This window comes from Megalobrama amblycephala, linkage group LG1 (genome assembly GCF_018812025.1).
Source record: "Megalobrama amblycephala isolate DHTTF-2021 linkage group LG1, ASM1881202v1, whole genome shotgun sequence".
NCBI lineage: Eukaryota > Metazoa > Chordata > Actinopteri > Cypriniformes > Xenocyprididae > Megalobrama > Megalobrama amblycephala.
Window position 1 is genome coordinate 38,923,673 of NC_063044.1, and position 17,927 is coordinate 38,941,599.

Below are 17,927 nucleotides of genomic sequence, written 5' to 3' on the forward strand. Positions count from 1 at the left end.
GAGTGTAGTGGACACCTCTGAAAACCGGGGGACGCCGGGCGAACTGAATCGCATAGTCGAGTCTGATAGTATGAATGAGCCAGCGGGATGGGCTGGAAAGCGCTGTCCACGCTTCCAGACACCGAGCCAGCGGGACCAAAGGCACCACAGACATACCGGGGGTGGGGCAGCGAGGCAGAGTACGGGGACCCGACTCGGACGGCATGGAAGCGGCCCGGAGTGTGGTCAGACTCTGCGAGGTAGCAGTGTGTATGGGAGACTGCACACGGGGCGCGGCCTGCACCATCACAGTGGCACCTGCTGGCGAAGTGAGAGGGGGCTGAGAGTGGCAAGGCGGGGCCTCGCACGCTGACAGCCGCAAGCAGAGTACGGGGACCCGACTCGGACGGCATGGTTCAATCCACCCAGAAGCTACCAGCCATGTGGGACAGTGAACATGGCCGTCTAACTGGACGACACACGGCGCACTGGGCGCTGACGTGGCCATGTTGTTATTAAACATGAACTACCCACGAACACAGTCACAACATGTTTGTGATGAACTAGAGGAGTGGGGGGCCCACGGAGAATGGCTCGGCGAGTATTGGCCCACTGTGATCCTCTGGTCACCCAGGCTTATTTGCCATAGTACTCTTCTGATTCAGAAAAATAAACTAGATCGGGGAATAAGTGAGGGGACTCCACCTCAATTAAGGCACTCAAGTCTCGACCGCGCATCTTGAGCGCCGGACAACGCGCTGGGTTGCCATGGCAACGCGCGCTGTCAGCCGGCAGCTCGACAGCACACGGCGCGCTGAGCGCTCAAGCCCTTATGAGAAAGGCGAGACGAACAGCGCACCGACGTGGGCATACTCTCACAAGAGAGTATGAACCACCCACAAACACAGTCTCAGCACGCTAAGCAGACATGAGAGAAAGTGATTGTGGCCGTCAGTGAGGATAGGAAACGACCGCCTCCAGAAACATACAGACAGAATGACGTCTTGAAAAAGACGCAGTGTCTGTGAATCTCTTTTAGAAGCTCTTGTTCTTTGTGCCGAAGCACACAGGGAACAGCCGCGATGTGACTGCAGGTTCACTTTTCACTCCCTGAGTCACATACACAGAGGAACCGGCCCAAATCGCAAACCAAACGGGGCAAATAATGCTGTGAAAACAGCAGTTGAGAGCTGTATAACAGCTCGGAAAGCTCACTCTGGGAAAGCTCGCGACCTCGTTGTACGGTGCCATAATGCCAGCACTGTAGAACGAAAGCTCTTCAAAGACTTGAGAAGTCACTCTCAGTCTAATAGCAGGAACACACAGGTTGGCTTCGAAGCGAAAGACAGAGTGCAATTGCATCTGCTTCCTATTTATATACACCTGACGGAGGCGGTGCACATTATGCAAATATCGCACGGTAATTCCATTGGCTTGTTTTAGTTCACTCAAAGCTGATAGGGCTCTCTAGCGATATCCCAATTCGTCGGTCACTACTGACGTACGTCGAACATGACCGACTGAAAGGGAACCGAATTTTTGTAAAAAAAATGACAAAAGCAGTGTTAATTGATTATTAAAAAAAAAAACGTTTTCTTCAGTGTCAACAATGAAATTATATCTCCATTATGTTTTTTTACACTTTTAAAAACCATATTCGTCAAAGACCCATATATATTGTAATTCAAATACATACAGTTTATATTAGAGACAAAATATTTTTGCAGTGCATACAGTATGCCGTTGTGTGTATGTTTGCTTTAGAGGGATGTAGATGTACTGCACAATTGCATTTGTTTGTGTCTTTGTGTGGATATGTAAGACATGGGGGAGGACAGAGAAAAAGTTGGAGATAAAGTATCTATAACACAGTGCTACTCCCCATGATTGATTGTTTAATAACATACTGTGATAATCCGCTTTCTCTCTTTAGGTGGGAAATCTGGGCTTGCTGTTTATGCTCCTCTTCTTCATTTATGCGGCACTTGGCGTGGAGCTTTTTGGGAAACTAGGTCAGTGCTGCAATCCTGCTCACTGTTCATACTGAGCTCTCCATTTCACAGTTTTAGCGGCTTTGCTCTACCTTAGCTGCCACTCTCATTTTTAGGTCAGAAATGCTTCAATTTGGTCCCCATTGGGAATGCTTCTCTCACAGTTTTAGAGCTCTTTTTAGTCTACAGTACTGTCATATTGGAAGAAGAACCTAAATTAGCGCTGTTGATCTTTGGAGCTTGCTCCTGCAATGGTAGCATATTTATGAGATAGCCTCTAGGCTCAAAGAGACATTTCTATGCTACTTATATCCCCGTGAGAGGCCTCTGGAACACAAATGACAGGATTATGCTTTCTCTTAAAGGGCAAGCACTCTAATTACTTTCATTAGCCTTCAACTTTAAAATCATTGCTAATTATTGTGTCAGACGTGTCTGGGGGTAACGGCTCATTTGCTTCTTTAATGATAATACCGAGGACTCTGTCAGGTTATCTTCACTTTTAGCAACACATTCAGTGATAATCTGGGAGTCTAGCTGTGCTTTCTGTGTATAAGATGTTTAAAAGTACTTGACGCTTGTTAAACTATTGACTACCAATATTTTCATCTAGAATGCACTGACGAAAACCCATGTGAAGGATTAAGTCGACATGCTACGTTTGAGAACTTTGGAATGGCCTTTTTAACGTTATTCAGAGTGTCGACGGGGGACAACTGGAATGGCATAATGAAGGTACTATAACACAGAAGAGTTTTTCATTGTTCTTGTGTAACTGCATTGAGAGAGTTTCACAGGTGCAGGTTTAGTCATTAACATGTTGCATATGTGCAGGACACTCTGCGAGAGTGCGATCAAGCAGAAGATAAGAACTGCGTCCCCTATCTGCCTCTGGTCTCCCCCATCTACTTCGTCACCTTTGTGCTGATGGCTCAGTTTGTGCTGGTTAACGTGGTGGTGGCTGTATTGATGAAACACCTGGAGGAGAGCAATAAGGAGGCTAAAGAAGATGCAGAAATGGACGCTGAGATTGAGATGGAGATGAAAATGGCTCGCCGTCTCAGCAACGTCTCAGCAGGGAGTTCTTCAGAACCTGAAGGCAGGGCAACTTATGTTGGACCACGCCCAGATTCACCCAGACAGGTATACATGCCCTGGTTTGCCTGAATTACTCATGAATAAACATGTATTTATGTAATAGTATAATGAGGGTTTTTCAAACCCGGGGAACCCCAGGGGGCTGCAAGAGAGTTCTGGGGGTATGTGTAAATAAATATAATACTAAATGTATTTTTAGGGCTGTCAAAGTTAACAGGATAAGTTAACATTTATCAAATTATTACTTTTTGAATTTTACATACCAAGGTTTTTATGGTATGTAATCAAAAAATATTTTTCTGATTTGTTTGATGTCCTCCTAAAATAAAAAGGAAAAGAATTATAAGCATTTAAATGAACTTTATTATTAATTTAAGTGTATCCTTAGCTGTCACAATATTGTTTAAGCTTTATACAAATATTTTTCTTCAAGCTTCTACATCTTCTACATCTAACTGTAATAGTGGGTAGATAAAATACCATAAATTAATACAAATTAAATGTTTTTTATATTTGAAATAATCTTATAATAATTTGCTTTGGTACAATATGAAAACCAGTTAACTTTGGAAACATGTCTTTGTAATATCACACTTAATATTTTTCTTTATACATGAAAATATATAGATGCCTTTTATATTTTAGGTCTCTTACTATGTGATCATAATATTTTGGCATCAAAAATTTTGAAAACCCCTTGTATACTGAACTGGTCATAGTATACAAAACATTTTCCCATTTATTTTAGTTTAGTTTTGCACTTACTGTGCACCATTAACTCTATAAGGAGCATCCTGAGTTGCTGCAGGCAACAGAATTGTATTTGTGTTTTATTGGGTGCTGAGTTGTCACGTTACAAAGAAAATATGCTGAGGCGATGTGGGCAGTGAGAAGTGAGGCTCTACGGGGAGGCCAGGAACATTTGTTACCCCTCATGGGCTGCTCTGGCAAGGAGTATATTTGCTTTGTCAGCTGCAGTGAGCTGGTGAATGAACCTGGCAAGCTTGGCTCTAGGTGTTTGTGGGTTTGTGAGTTTATGTGTGAGGGCAAAAGCATAAAAGCAGAGGAATACATTTGTCATTTGCAGGATGAGGGGATGCAAAGAACACAGGAGAATTTACTCTCTCCACGGAAAATGTCAGTGTCAAGGATGCACTCTTTGCCCAATGACAGCTACATGTTTCGTCCTGTGAGGCCAGCCAGTGCTCCCTATCCACTTGAAGAAGTGGAGACCAGTCAAGGGTACCTTGAATTAGGTATAAAGACCCAGAATACATGACTTTGTGCATTAATAAGTATTGACTTCAAAAGAACAAAAACTTAAGGAAAGTCTTCAATAACTTTTCCCATAGGCTCCATCACCTCAGTCCACTCACAGCCATGCGAAAGCCGTTCCCTGCTCCAGGTCCCTGGTGTTCCTCCCCATTCCCAATTCAACTTCCTCCCCAAGATCCCCCCTCCCATTCCCTCTCCAACCCACAGCATAGGCAGGACTTTACGCAGACAGGTATACTCTCGCATGTCCCATCGGTATTAAGTTCTTCACTGTTGTGCAGTGATTACATGTTCACGCCGTCCTGTGTTTATTCTTTCAGGAGGCAATCAAAAATGATTCCATCGACGTGCAAAGTTTTGACTCCAAGGATAATCTTGAAAGACAGGCAGGGATAACCACAGGCTTCAAGCTGCATGTTCCTCGGATCGGCAGCCACAGCATCCCTCAGGCGTCACCCTTGCTTCCCCCACATGGACAATTACCCAGTGTCCGCACCTTCCAGCAGTCCCATAGCCAGCACAATATCCATTCTCGACCTCCCAGCCTGGCCAGCAGCAGCAGAAGCACCAGCCCCAGTGGCTCCATGTTTGACTCCGCTGATCCGACCGACGAGGAGGTCCGCCACATCAACAGTACAGCGCGGCTGTGGGCAGGGGTCCAGGCAGAAGCACGGAGTCACTCCCTCTCTCCTTACGCCACCTCAGGGACGCTGCTTCCCATGCTCATGAAGAACTGCAGCAGTGCTGCCAACTTAGGAGAGTTAAGCATCAAAGACCCGAAGAAGTGCTTCAGTGTGGACACTGAGGGTTTTCTGGAAAAACCCCACGGTACCGATGACCATCGCAGGCACTCAATTGAGATTTGCTCTTCAGTAGATGATGGGCTGTTTGGTCAAGAGCTCAGCGAAAAGAGGCACGTTCCTATGCGCGGACAGTCGTTGCACATTCCCCGGAAGAAAAAGATGAGCCCTCCCTGTATCTCCATTGAGCCTCCATTTGAAATGGAGGCCCCTGCCTCTCTTGCATCCATGAAAAAGCTGTCCGAGAGCAGCATGTTACTCCGGAGGAGGACGCCATCCTATGACCTGGCCCTGCAGCGGGACTCTCTGGATTTGCCGGAGAACCAGCTGTCTACCCAGCCGCTCATCAAAGTAGAGCGGCACCCCTCTCACTGTGCCGAGTATCTGTCCCTGCCGCACCCCGCCCCAATGGGCAGTCTGGCAGGCATTCTGTGTGAAAGCACACAGCCGCCCCCCTTTGACAGCAGATTTGAAGAATCCACGGACTTCAGCTCTATAAACAGGACAGCCCAATGAGGGACATCGGCTTTAGCCAAATTTTACCGTTCACACTCGAGGGTGCGGCATCTAGTTGAACGGGGGATGTTGACCTCTTTCTGTAGCCAAAGTTTCTTTTTTTCTTTCTCAAATGTAATATCATCATGAAAGCCAGCCAGGAATGGCAGCCGATCCTAGTAGGAACAGCGTTTGATCTGACTGTGATCGGGAAGGGTGTTGAACATGGGATATGCAATTTCAGGTTTCCAAATGGAACTCTGGTTCTTATTTTAGTCCCAGTGCTCAATCACATTGATTTGAGTTCAGGATGTGTAGTGTTATGTATCATCTGTATCAAATATTTGTCAGTCTTTCCTCTCTTTGTCATGAGCATTGCTAATGTTTTCTGTAAAGACAGAGTATACAGATTAAAAGACTAATAAGAACTGTACAAGTTATGTACTTTATTGACTCATAATGTGTAAATAGAGAACATATTGTATTAGTGGAGAAACAAGCTCTATTCATATGCACATATTTTTTATAGAGATCTATAATGTTTTTGCACATATCAATTTGAATTGTCCTCTGTTGTCTTCTTGTGAATGTACAAGTTTTTTTTTTTTTTTTTTTATCGAATAGCTGTGGGATCAATTCTAGTCTGTTTAGGCCTACTGATATTGAGATTATTTTTATTTTTCTATTGGGAGGACGGGGTGTGTCGTATTACATAGATCCAATGAGAACCAAACTACAAATGATCTGTAGCCTGAGTGCAATACACTATAAATGTTTCTGTAAGTTTACCCAGTTAGGTTACTCACTTTTTACACAAACATAGCCAGTAACGTGCATCTCACATACACAACCCTTTACCATGCTCAGGTTCATCTCTAAATGTATATTACAATTTCTGCTACACTCTACATTATAAATTAATTTAACCACAACATCCTATTTTAACATTTTGTTGCCCTTGGCTGTGGCACAAGTTGCATGTGAAAGACAGAGTAATTCAAATGTAAATGTGACCTTGTTTTGTTTCTCCTGATGTTCAAACTTTATCAAAGCTGAAGACTAGGGAGTTTATACACGTCTGATCTATTTTTTGATCTGTTCTGCTCTGAAATGGCACCTCTGGGTTTGTGCCCTTGTGCAACGATGAGGCAATTGTTTAATGAAAGGTACACAAAGATATGTTTTGATTTTTTTAGAGGGGATTAATGTGATTTATGTATAGTTAAACTAAGCCATGCTGTTTGAGGTTCACAGGTAAATGACACCTGCAGATCCTGCTCTTTAAATGATATAACTCACATATCCAATGTCATCAATGTATCACCTAAGATTTAAAATAGTTGATGCAGCTTTTGTGCTGTGCTAATTTACTATTTTCCTTCATTTCTGAATCTCATCAAAAGATGGAGAAGGAAAATCAGTTGCATGTTAATGAGAGGTTTAGAAATATAAACATCTGGGTGTTTTTTGAAGTTTTTGATATTTCGATTTTCAGATATTTTCCATTTGTAGACTTATCTAATTGCACTGAGATGTAATTACAAGGTATTCCTCTTTGTAGAACTGAGTAAACCCACTTGTTGTCTAATGCAATATTTTATTATAGTCTTATGTTGATGAGTGCAAGAGGTTTAGAAAAATCATTGATGATTACGATTGATAAAAGTATGTACTCTGACAACATATTCTGACATCAGTTTAATATTGGGCTTTGAGACTAATGTGTGCAGTGTTTCATGCATCTTACGGTATTAGATCAAGATTTTTTGCAAGAGGGTTTGATGAGAGTTTTTTTAATTGCTATTGAATAAATGATAGATCTGTACGGATGGAGTACTATATAATTGCTTAAAGTGTTTTAATCACTTTGGGCATGTGGACATTGTTAGCTTTTTTTTTTTTTACTTGAGCTTTTGCCATCAAGCAGCCTAATGTCCTTTACCCTTCAATAAATAATCAAAGCATTTTCCTCAAGCTTTCATGATGACAGTCATTTCTCTTCTGTTATTGCAACTAGGACTTCTTTATTCACACAAACTGTCTGCAATAAGTTTGATTTTTTGATTTTATATGACTTGGTTGATAAAGCAGAAGTGATTGAAAAGCTATAGAATTGTATTTCTACTTTGTATTACCTTTTATTGTGTAATGACCACAACTAACCTGAGGGATATTCTCTGTGATCTACATATAAACATTTTATAGCAAAAAGAAGATGTGTAATTTGTTTTTTAAATTTCAGTTCTATTTTATTAAAAAAAAAAAAAAAAAAAAAAAAAAATGCAGAGCCAGTTCAGACCCAGCAGCCTTTAATAGTTAACTGTAGTTTGAACCTCTACCAAGATTGTGGCATAAGCAATATCATGATCACAGTAACGCAGGGACTGCAGACAAACTCTCAGGTTTCAACTGTATGCAGACTAACAATGTCAGGTTCCCAGCCATAGGCTCGGTATTTTTAATATCATGGGATGCAAAAGTAAAGTTCAATCATTTACCAAGGTGTCAAGCCAGGTTTGGCTGGTTAGCATGTTTCTGTTAGCCCCTGCTGGTAAATGTAGTAACTACACCATCTGGGGAAAAATATATTTCTTTTTCATTCCAAAGTAACTTTTAGAAGTAAAAGTAAATAAGATGGAAGTAAGTAACATTTTGCAGACTGCAAATTTCCCTTTCAATATCTGTCTCTCGACATTGCGTCATCTATGGCGCTATGGGGAAACACCCAGAAATACTGAAGCATCACTGGAATAACAACATTGCATCACAATGTCCAATAGCATTCAAGCTTGCAAGTTAGGGGTGGGAACGCTCACTATATAACACAGTGCTGAGTAACATGTCCTCAGAATCTTTCTCCTTCAACTGCAAGACGCAAGCTTTTTTTGCCATTTATTCATCACCAAAAAGCGGATTACACTTCGCCAATCCCCTTTGAGCATTGCGGTGAACTGAAGATGGATATAAAGCTTTGCTCTATCTGCAAGGAACACATCAATCTCTGGATAGAAATGAGTTCTGAGATCTGCCTGTGCCGTGCCCATGCGGAAGCTGCCATTGAGGGCTCTACCTGTCCTCACTGAGATGACATGAGCGTCAAACTCTGCTGTTTTCAGTAATAGAGTGTAGTGTGCTGCCGACGCTTTGCTCTCATCCACTCATGATGGCCAATGAATAGCAACAAATGTATGCCAGTCAACCACCTTTAGTACTTGGGGCTTATGACCAACTTTCAGAAAAGAAGCAAACGCCAGCCCACTCAACACATCCCATTCATGGGTCTCGACTCTTCTACTATGCAAGCCCACCTTACTGAAGCGCTTGCAGGCTGTCATGAAATCGCTTGTGATGTTCAAGAAAGGAAAGTCCCTTCCATTAAATAGCTTTCAGAGAGCACTTTGACTGATGGCAGTAGCCTCAACAATGTGTCGCCTGGGCCTGCTTCACATGCGGCCGCTTCAGCTCTGGCTGAATTCCTGTAGCCCATCACATGCCTGTATGCCTTTCATCCACTCATGACGGCAACAGCAAGACTGTCCGCTCTTGTGTCTGTCTGTGTCCTTTGTGTTCTGGCTGTTCCGCTGTGCAGCGCATTAAGTCACAGTATACAGGGAGTGCAGAATTATTAGGCAAGTTGATTTTCTGATCATATTTTTTTCCCAAGCACATTTTACCAATTCCAATCCACATCAATCTTAATAACTACTATTAATATTGTTTTTAATCATTTATAAGTGATATATAATTGTTCATGAAGGCTGGAAATGAAAAATGCCTTATATTCAGGTGTGCAGAATTATTAGGCAAGTTTTCTTTTACAGGCAAAATGAGCCAAAAAAGAGATTTAACTCAGACTGAAAAGTCAAAAATTATTAAATACTCATGAGAAGGACGCAATACTAATGCAATACTAGAAATTGCAAAGTTAAAGCATGACCAAGGGACAGCAAAATGCTCATTGGGTCAGCGGGGTCAGACAAAAACAGGTGGAAAAGAAAAGACACATGTTAACTGCAAAATAATTAAGAATTATGTGTGAAACCATCAGGAACCCTTTAGTCTCCAGCGCCACCATTTTCCAGAACTGCAACCTACCTGGAGTCTCCAGAAGTGCAAGGTCTCAGGATCTCAGAGACTTAGGTTAGCTAAAGAATCCTAAAAAATGACCCGCACTTGATAAGAATCACAAGCTGAAGTGTTATAAAATACATGAAGACTGGGTTTTTATAGGCCTTATAAACAGACAGCTTGAGAGTGACTCCTGAAGGACCAGCACCACATCCTCTTGTACCACTGTTTGAAGAATTTATCTTCCAGAATCTGGCAGTAAGTTTTGGAAGATCATTTTTAGTCCATCTCTGCAAGACAGACATTTCAGGATAAGAGATGGACTAAAAGTGAACTCAAACACCTTACTGCCAGATTCTGGATAAATTCTTCAAACAGTGGTACAAGAGGATGTGGTGCTGGTCCATCAGGAGTCATTCTCAAGCTGTCTGTCTATAAGCCCTATTAAAACCCAGTCTTCATGTATTTTATAACACTTCAGCTTGTGATTCTTATCAAGTGCAGGTCATTTTTTAGGATTCTTTAGCTAACCTAAGTCTCTGAGATCCTAACACCTTGCACTTCTGGAGACTCCAGGTAGGTTGCAGCTCTGGAAAATGGTGGCGCTGGAGACTAAAGGGTTCCTGATGGTTTCACACTTAATTCTTCACCTTAATTCTTAATTATTTTGCAGTTAACATGTGTCTTTTCTTTTCCACCTGTTTTTGTCTGACCCCGCTGACCCAATGAGCATTTTGCTGTCCCTTGGTCATGCTTTAACTTTGCAATTTCTAGTATTGCATTAGTATTGCGTCCTTCTCATGAGTATTTAATAATTTTTGACTTTTCAGTCTGAGTTAAATCTCTTTTTTGGCTCATTTTGCCTGTAAAAGAAAACTTGCCTAATAATTCTGCACACCTGAATATAAGGCATTTTTCATTTCCAGCCTTCATGAACAATTATATATCACTTATAAATGATTAAAAACAATATTAATAGTAGTTATTAAGATTGATGTGGATTGGAATTGGTAAAATGTGCTTGGGAAAAAAATATGATCAGAAAATCAACTTGCCTAATAATTCTGCACTCCCTGTATGTTTATATTCACAAAGTGCATCAGTATCAGAGCTCCTCCTCCAACTCTTCCTCACTCTCATAGTAGAAGCAGCCCCCTGCCTTCGAGTCACAATTTGCCTTGTTTTAGGCACGAAATGCTTCAGCTTCTGTCATGTTATAAAGAAGCGTGACAGGCCACTCTCCGGGCCCCACCAAAAAGACGGCAGTTCCATATGTAACCCCTCCGATCCTACTCACCCCACTCTGAGCGGGACTCGATCCCGCGTCCCTGGCATGGTAGGCGGGTATGTTAACATCTGTACAAGGATATGTACCTTGCATCTCCATTGGAGTTCATCTGCAGAATCTTCTCCCTGTACCGTTTGGCCCGCAGCAGTCTGACGACGCCTCAGTGGACGATATGAGATCAGCGATCAGGCTGGCGATGATAAACGTCCATTCGTTGAGAAACAAGACCTTCATTTTAAATAGTGTGATTGGATTATGTTCCCCATTGTGTAATCGATGATGCAACGTTGAAAGACCAATATTGAAAGGGAAAGTCTCCGGTTACTGACATAACCTTAATTCCTTGAGATGAGGGAACGAGACATTGGGATCATGCCGTGTCACTTATGCTCAGGGTTTTTCGTGAACTGCTTGTCCTGTTGAAAGATTCTGAGGACGTCACTCAGTGTTCCCACCCCTAATTTGTACACTTGAACGCCATTGGACATCGCGGTGCAATGTCGTTATTCCAATGAGGCTTGAGTATTTTTTGGAGAAAGGTGTTTCCCCAAAGCATCATAGATCATTCAGGGAACCAGGGATATGTCAGTAAGTTCATAATGTTTTACATGTGCCCAGTTGAAACAAATATGCCCTGTCTGCTGCCTTTCATAAGGTGTGTTTGACTTCACCATTGAGTTCCTTTAAAAATCTTGAGACAGTGCCGACACCACGTCACTGTGATGTATGCCATCAAAGTACCGCAAGAGCAATTTGAGAGCAGCCATCTGGTGCAGTCAGTGCAGCTTCTTCAGAGCAGCAGCATGGGGTCAGATGATGACAAAGGTGTTTTACAATTGGCCGAATTCACCGATGACGACGATCGTGTGTGTTTCGTGTGTTATTCTGGCACCTTCGGTTTTGCCAATGCTAACAAATCTGTTTTTATATAACAGTTTTCATGTAATCTTAATGTTATATTGTGTCATGTTTATCAAAATAATTCTGATAAAAATATAGACCACACTTTATTGGTATTCAATCAGATATTATGGACTTGATCCAAATCAGTATGATTTTTTCTTTTTGGAAAACAAAAGGATGTTTTTTAAGAAAGTTTTACACTGCTCTTTTCCAGACAACAGCAAATTATGATAAGCTAATAAAGTCAGTAAAAAAGAAACATCCCTTAAACTATGTTTTTCATGGTTGATCAATGAAACAAACAATTATTGCACATGCACCTGTGGAACAGTCAGTAATACACAACAGTTTACAGGCAGTCGACTATTAACATAATCTTTACAATAACTTAGCACATTAAAGAGACCTTTCTACTGACTCTGAAGAACACCAGAAGAAAGATGCCCAGGGTCCCTGACCACCTACAGGTGTGAACATGCCATAGACCTGCTGCAGGGAGGCATGAGGACTGCAGATGTGTCCAGAGCAATAAACTGCAATGTCCGTAATGTAAGACGCCTACATCTGAGACAGGAAGGACAGCCGATCGTCATTGCAGTGCCAACATGTAACCATCGTGTCTCCTCAGACATGTTCGAGAAATTGCAAGTGCCTTGGTGAAAGAGTGGAGTAACACGTCACAGCAAGAACTGGCAAATCTGGTGCAATCCATGAAGATGAGATGCAGAACTTAAAGCAAGTGGTGACCACACCAGATACTGAGTGCTATATTGACCCTTTTGATCAGGGACCCGTTCCATTAGTGTTCGTCAAATGTATCCAGTTTATGTCTCAGTTATGTCTCAGTCAGTTACATAAATGAATCAGTGTATTGAATCATGATTTGGATCGCGTGTCAAACCGCCAAACTGCTGAAATCACGTGACTTTGGCGCTCCGAACAGCTGATTCGACACACTGATTCATAACGCTCCGAAGCTTCCTGAAGCAGTGTTTTGAAATCAGCCATCACTAAAAAAGTCGTTATTTTGTTTTTTTGGTGCACCAAAAATATTCTTGTCGCTTTATAATATTAATATTGAACCACTGTACTCACATGAACCGATTTAAATATGTTTTTAGTACCTTTATGGATCTTGAGAGAGTAAATCTCATTGCTCCCTATGCAGGCCTCATGGAGCCATCGGATTTCATAAAAATATCTTAATTTGTGTTCTGAAGAATAACGAAGGTCTTACGGGTGTGGAAAGACATGAGGGTGAGTAATAAATGACATTATTTAAATTTTTGGGTGAACTAACCCTTTATAATAATGTTTGGTTGTATGTTTCTGACCAGTCAAATGCAGAAGTAGTATAATGGAGGGTTGGCGTATGTCTCCATCTACTGGACAACTGTGTATTTGCACAGGTTGAAATAAACGGAACTACCAATCTGCAATTACGATGTTCCACACGGAACTGATAGTGTGGATACACTGATGGGCAGAACGTTAAACGCTGTTGTTGTTTTAAATGCAGAACATTTAAAATGATTGATGTGAAATGAGCACATTAAGAGGTACGAATGTCTGTCACATATCCTACTACTACAAATAAAGTCGAGATTATTTACATCTCTCCGTAGTCATAGTTACACACTGCAGTTAGTACTAAAACTGTCTTCGGTAGTGGAAGACAGAAATGTGGGGAGAAATCGAGCCATGTATCAAACCCAAGGAGGATGAAAACATGAAGAGCTGCGGTACAGACTCTCCAGATCTGCAGGTGAGAAATGTCATCACATGCATGTGCTCATTTGCATCTACAGAGGGCTCTTTCTGTCAAAATAGTGCATTTTGATGAGTTGATTTTAAAGTACGTTTCTGTAAGCTTTGACATGCCATCATACAAATAATGTTTCACCGTGCCACCTCAAGCTACATAAAAACATTTTAGTGTTTGACCATATAGTGCAAATTTAAAGAGAATCCCTTACTGACAAACAAAACATGAGATAGAGGTAAAAAGAGAAGACATTTGCTTGAAATGGAACAATTCACTCCGTTTTGACAACATTTTTTACTTTTAACATTTTATTTTTACTTACAAATGAAGAAAAACTGATGGGTTAGGATAACAGTCTTGACACACAACTTAGGAGCACATATAAAAACTTTATATAAATTTAAAGTTGGCATGAAATGGAAATTCATTTTTAAATGCATCTTTTTGATCTTATTGTGAAGAATTCATCTATGCATATTATTATTTTTTTTTCTCTTTTTGACCTCGTAATGTTTAATCTAAATATAATAATGATTTCTCCAGTCATTTAGTCCACTTAAACTCTGCCCCTTTCTTACAAGCAACTGTAAACCCACATTCAGATCTGCATCCGTCCAGTCAACAACCGATGGGCAAAACCGAGGCTGCATCCAAAATCACATACTTCCCTACTATATAGTATAGGCAAAAAACAGTATGTGACAAGAGTACTAGCTCCGAATTCACAGTCCTCATAAAAGAGGATGACCTGCTACTCCTGGTGAGATTCTGAAGTGTGCACACAGTCGACACTTTACTATCCCGTGAGATAAGAGAGAGGATTTGTGAATGGCAGTGAAGTGATGCAGCTAACGCTGGTAGGTCACATGATAATGACTACATGGCGAATGTAGTGCGTCTGGATTACATTCATACTACACACATATAAAATATACTTTTTTAGCAGTCGCAGAGTATGTACTTATTCAAAATAAGAACCTACTCGAGAGTATGCGATTTCGGACGCAGCCCAAGTCCACATCTTATTATATTAAAATTTTTTGAAATCTAGCCATTTTGTAGAATGACCCAAAATGATTCTAACCTCTTGAATCTCTGTGGACGCTGCTCTTTAAAGCAGAAGACAGTGTTGTGGGGAGAAATCGAGCCATGCACTGAACCTAACACATCTGGCAACTGCAATGAACCTGTTCCTCAAGAGAGAAGTCCTCCTAAAACAAATGTCAAGGAGGCCCAAAACACTACAAGCTCCTCTCCAAATCTACAGGTGAGATGTCGCCTGTGTTCAGCACACAAACTATACATGCAATATATGATTCTAACTATGAGGCTCTTGCTTGTTTTTCCAAGGATGAGCCATCCAGCTGTCTCAGCGCAATGATCGAGGCTGTAGCAGCCAGTGGGAGTCCAGTGAAAAGCCAGCAGCTGGGGGAGCCAGACTTAACTCTGGAGGAGAAGAAGAAGGTTTTAATGGATCAGTACAAATCCAAGCCCTTAGTTTTTCTAGAGCGCTATCAGGCCCATCTGAAGCCAGAGCACATGGACGCTTTCTCACACCTGAGCAGTGACTGCAGGGCGCAGTATTACTGCAAGGAGATTCAGAGACGGGCAACTGGCACAGCAGACAGGAAACGGATCCGTAACCATCGATACGCAGCTCTCCGCGCTCTTCAGAAGGGTAAGCACAGGATGTCTGAAGTGTGTTCCTGAAGGTTGCACAGGGATCATTTTGGCCAAATTCTAATGCAGCACCACCTGAATCCCATAATGCATTGATTTGCTGCTCAAGAAACAATTATTATTATTATTATGAACAGTTTAATTTTGTGTGAAAATGATACATTTTCTTCAGAATTGTTTGAGTAGAACGTTCAATAGCATTTATTTGATATAGAAATGTATTGTCTTCACTGTCACTTGATCAATTTAATGCATTGAATAAAAAGTAAATTAAAGTAGTAATATCTTTAAAAGCAAAGTTTCATTCCAAAAAAATCAATAAAATAACCTCTCTAGCACTTTGCGAACTCGCTGAAGAAATGCGTATGACAAGAATAGCATGCTTTGTTACTTAGAAGATGCTTCTGTCTTCCTCAAAACCGTTCTCTCGGCAGAGGGCCAGTACTTCAGCGAGGAGCAGATGCGTGTGCGAGATCCACTGCTGTACGAGCAGTACATCGGACAGTATCTCAGTGAAGAGGAGATCCTGCAGCGCTCCGAGGAAGCCATGAAGAACGGCCCAGGGGGACTCGCTGACCTGCTTATCAACTCCTACCAGGAGAAACTCATCCAGAACCGCCTGGAGGAGGAGCAGGAGAGAGAGCAGTGTGCAGTGGAGGAGTCTGACGAGGAAGGTATGAGGTCTCAAATGCAGAGTCATAACTCCGATTCCATTTACACGCTTTGATGGATGAATGTGTGCGTGTTTTAGAGTGTGAGGAACCCAGACAGGCGGAGTGGGAGCCCACTGCAGAAGAGAAAGCTATGCTGAGGGAGGAGTTCTTGAGTCAAATGCATCAGCGCTTCTTGGATGGCAAAGATGACTTCAACTACAGGTCAAATCATAGTACTTACTCATTCTTCCAGTTTTTCTATCAAACAGGTTTAATTTAATATCAAACTCTGAGAATAAAATGAATAAATATTGCTTTGGCACAGTTTCTTTCTCTTCAAATTAGTAAAGTGCAAACTGTAGAGTGTTAATTGCTCATATTATAGCTCTTATATCTTAAAGGACTAGTTCACTTCAGAATTCAAATTTCCTGATAATTGACTCACCCCCATGTCATCCAAGATGTTCATGTCTTTCTTTCTTCAGCTGAAAAGAAATGAAGGTTTTTGAGGAATACTTTCCAGGATTATTCTCCTTATAGTGGACTTCAACAGCGATCAACGGGTTCAAAGCGCTCTACACGACCCCAGACGAGGAACAAGGGTCTTATCTAGGGAAACGTTCGGTCATTTTCTAAAAAAATAAATAAAAATGATATACTTTTTAACCACAAATGCTCATCTTGCAATAGCGTTCACTTCATGCATGACGTAATGACATTGGAAAGGTCACGCGTGATGTAGAGGAAGTACTGATCCAGTGTCTACAAATCTTGCAAAGACTAAGTCAAACGGCCTTTACAAAAAAATAAATAAATAAAACAACAATGTCGGATGATGTTGAAGTTGGAGGAGAAAATGAGATGGAGTTTTTTGGTACTTGCACCTGTGTCAATGCGTGACCTTTCCAACGTGATTACGTAATGCGTGAAGTCGTGGATATTAGTGTAAGATGAGCATTTGTGGTTAAAAGTATATCATTTATTTAATTTTTTTAAGAAAATGGCCGATTGTTCCACTAGATAAGACCCTTATTCATTTTCTGGGATTGTGTAGAGCCTTTTGAAGCTGCACTGAAACTGAATTTTGGACCTTTAACCCACTGAAGTCCACTATATGGAGAAAAATCCTGGAATGTTTTACTCAAAAACATTAGTTTCTTTTCAGCTGAAGAGAGAAAGACATGAACATCTTGGATGACATGAGGATGAGTAAATTATCAGGAAAGAAGTGAACTAATGCTTTAAATAACATTCTTTTCATTGCAGTGAAGTGGATGAGAATCCAGATTACGATAACCTGGATATCGTAAGCCGAGATGCAGAGGAGCGCTACTTTGACGATGATGATGATGAGGAGGAGGAGGAGATGATGCAATAGCCCTTTGTGTTCAGAATGATTTTCATATTTCTCCTGTTTGATATTTTTGTTTGTGTAGGTTAAATGTGATTTTCAGCACGTAATTGCCTTTAATAAAAGAGTTATATTTTTCAAAGTGTTGTTGGGCTCAAGTTTGAAGAATTCTCCTTTTAAGAAAGTCTGACCTGAGAAGATGTTCTAAATCTTGCAGTACACTGGACTCAGAATGTGTAATAAAACAAATGGGTGTTTGACATAACAGTGTGCTTCTTTTAAAGCTCATTTACATAGACTTCAAAAATACTGCATGTAGTAGCATGTAGTAATTCAGAAGAATTTTATGATTTGAACCCTACATGGACTGTTTGTACTATTAAGAACTAATTTGCTATAGTGTAACGGTTTACATGAACTTCAACTGATTAAAAATGGAGGAAAACAATTTACAGCTATTGGAAAAAAAAAAATACCAGTTTCCCATTTACATTAGAACAAGACCAGTCTGTAGTTGAGATTTAACATTTCTCATTCATGGCTCAACATCAACAGTCTTGATTTTTGCAGCGCAATTAAAC

General features: G+C 41.1%; 2 protein-coding genes across 5 annotated transcripts in view; both read left to right on the forward strand.

Annotated features, from left to right (window-relative positions):
• cacna1ha (calcium channel, voltage-dependent, T type, alpha 1H subunit a) overlaps nt 1-7,612 on the forward strand; it is a 133,305-nt gene extending 125,693 nt beyond the window's left edge. The window contains 6 exon segments of the mRNA XM_048192158.1: nt 1,913-1,991; nt 2,584-2,705; nt 2,805-3,113; nt 4,156-4,324; nt 4,421-4,575; nt 4,664-7,612. Of these exon segments, the coding sequence (XP_048048115.1) occupies nt 1,913-1,991; nt 2,584-2,705; nt 2,805-3,113; nt 4,156-4,324; nt 4,421-4,575; nt 4,664-5,659 (1,830 nt within the window). The 3' untranslated portion in view covers nt 5,660-7,612.
• A 5,719-nt stretch (nt 7,613-13,331) lies between these two features.
• ccdc97 (coiled-coil domain containing 97) lies at nt 13,332-17,611 on the forward strand. Of its 4 annotated transcripts, none has more exons than XM_048192255.1 (7): nt 13,332-13,456; nt 13,567-13,662; nt 14,780-14,929; nt 15,013-15,340; nt 15,777-16,016; nt 16,094-16,217; nt 17,262-17,611. In XM_048192255.1, the coding sequence occupies exons 2-7, from the start codon at nt 13,579-13,581 to the stop codon at nt 17,371-17,373; spliced, it is 1,038 nt and encodes a 345-aa protein (XP_048048212.1). In that variant the 5' UTR covers nt 13,332-13,456; nt 13,567-13,578; the 3' UTR covers nt 17,374-17,611. The 4 variants fall into 4 exon arrangements, with proteins under 4 accessions (XP_048048212.1, XP_048048230.1, XP_048048202.1 ...); XM_048192273.1 differs by having other exon boundaries at nt 13,333-13,456; nt 14,783-14,929; XM_048192245.1 differs by having other exon boundaries at nt 13,335-13,662.
• The last annotated feature ends 316 nt before the right edge of the window (nt 17,612-17,927 follow it).

Coding starts and splice junctions, on each gene's coding strand:
- ccdc97 (XM_048192255.1), top strand. CDS start 13,579: ATGTGGGGAGAAATCGAGCCATGTATCAAACCCAAGGAGGATGAAAAC. Junction 14,930..15,012: donor GCTCCTCTCCAAATCTACAG/GTGAGATGTCGC, acceptor TGTTTTTCCAAG/GATGAGCCATCCAGCTGTCT. Junction 15,341..15,776: donor TCTCCGCGCTCTTCAGAAGG/GTAAGCACAGGA, acceptor TTCTCTCGGCAG/AGGGCCAGTACTTCAGCGAG.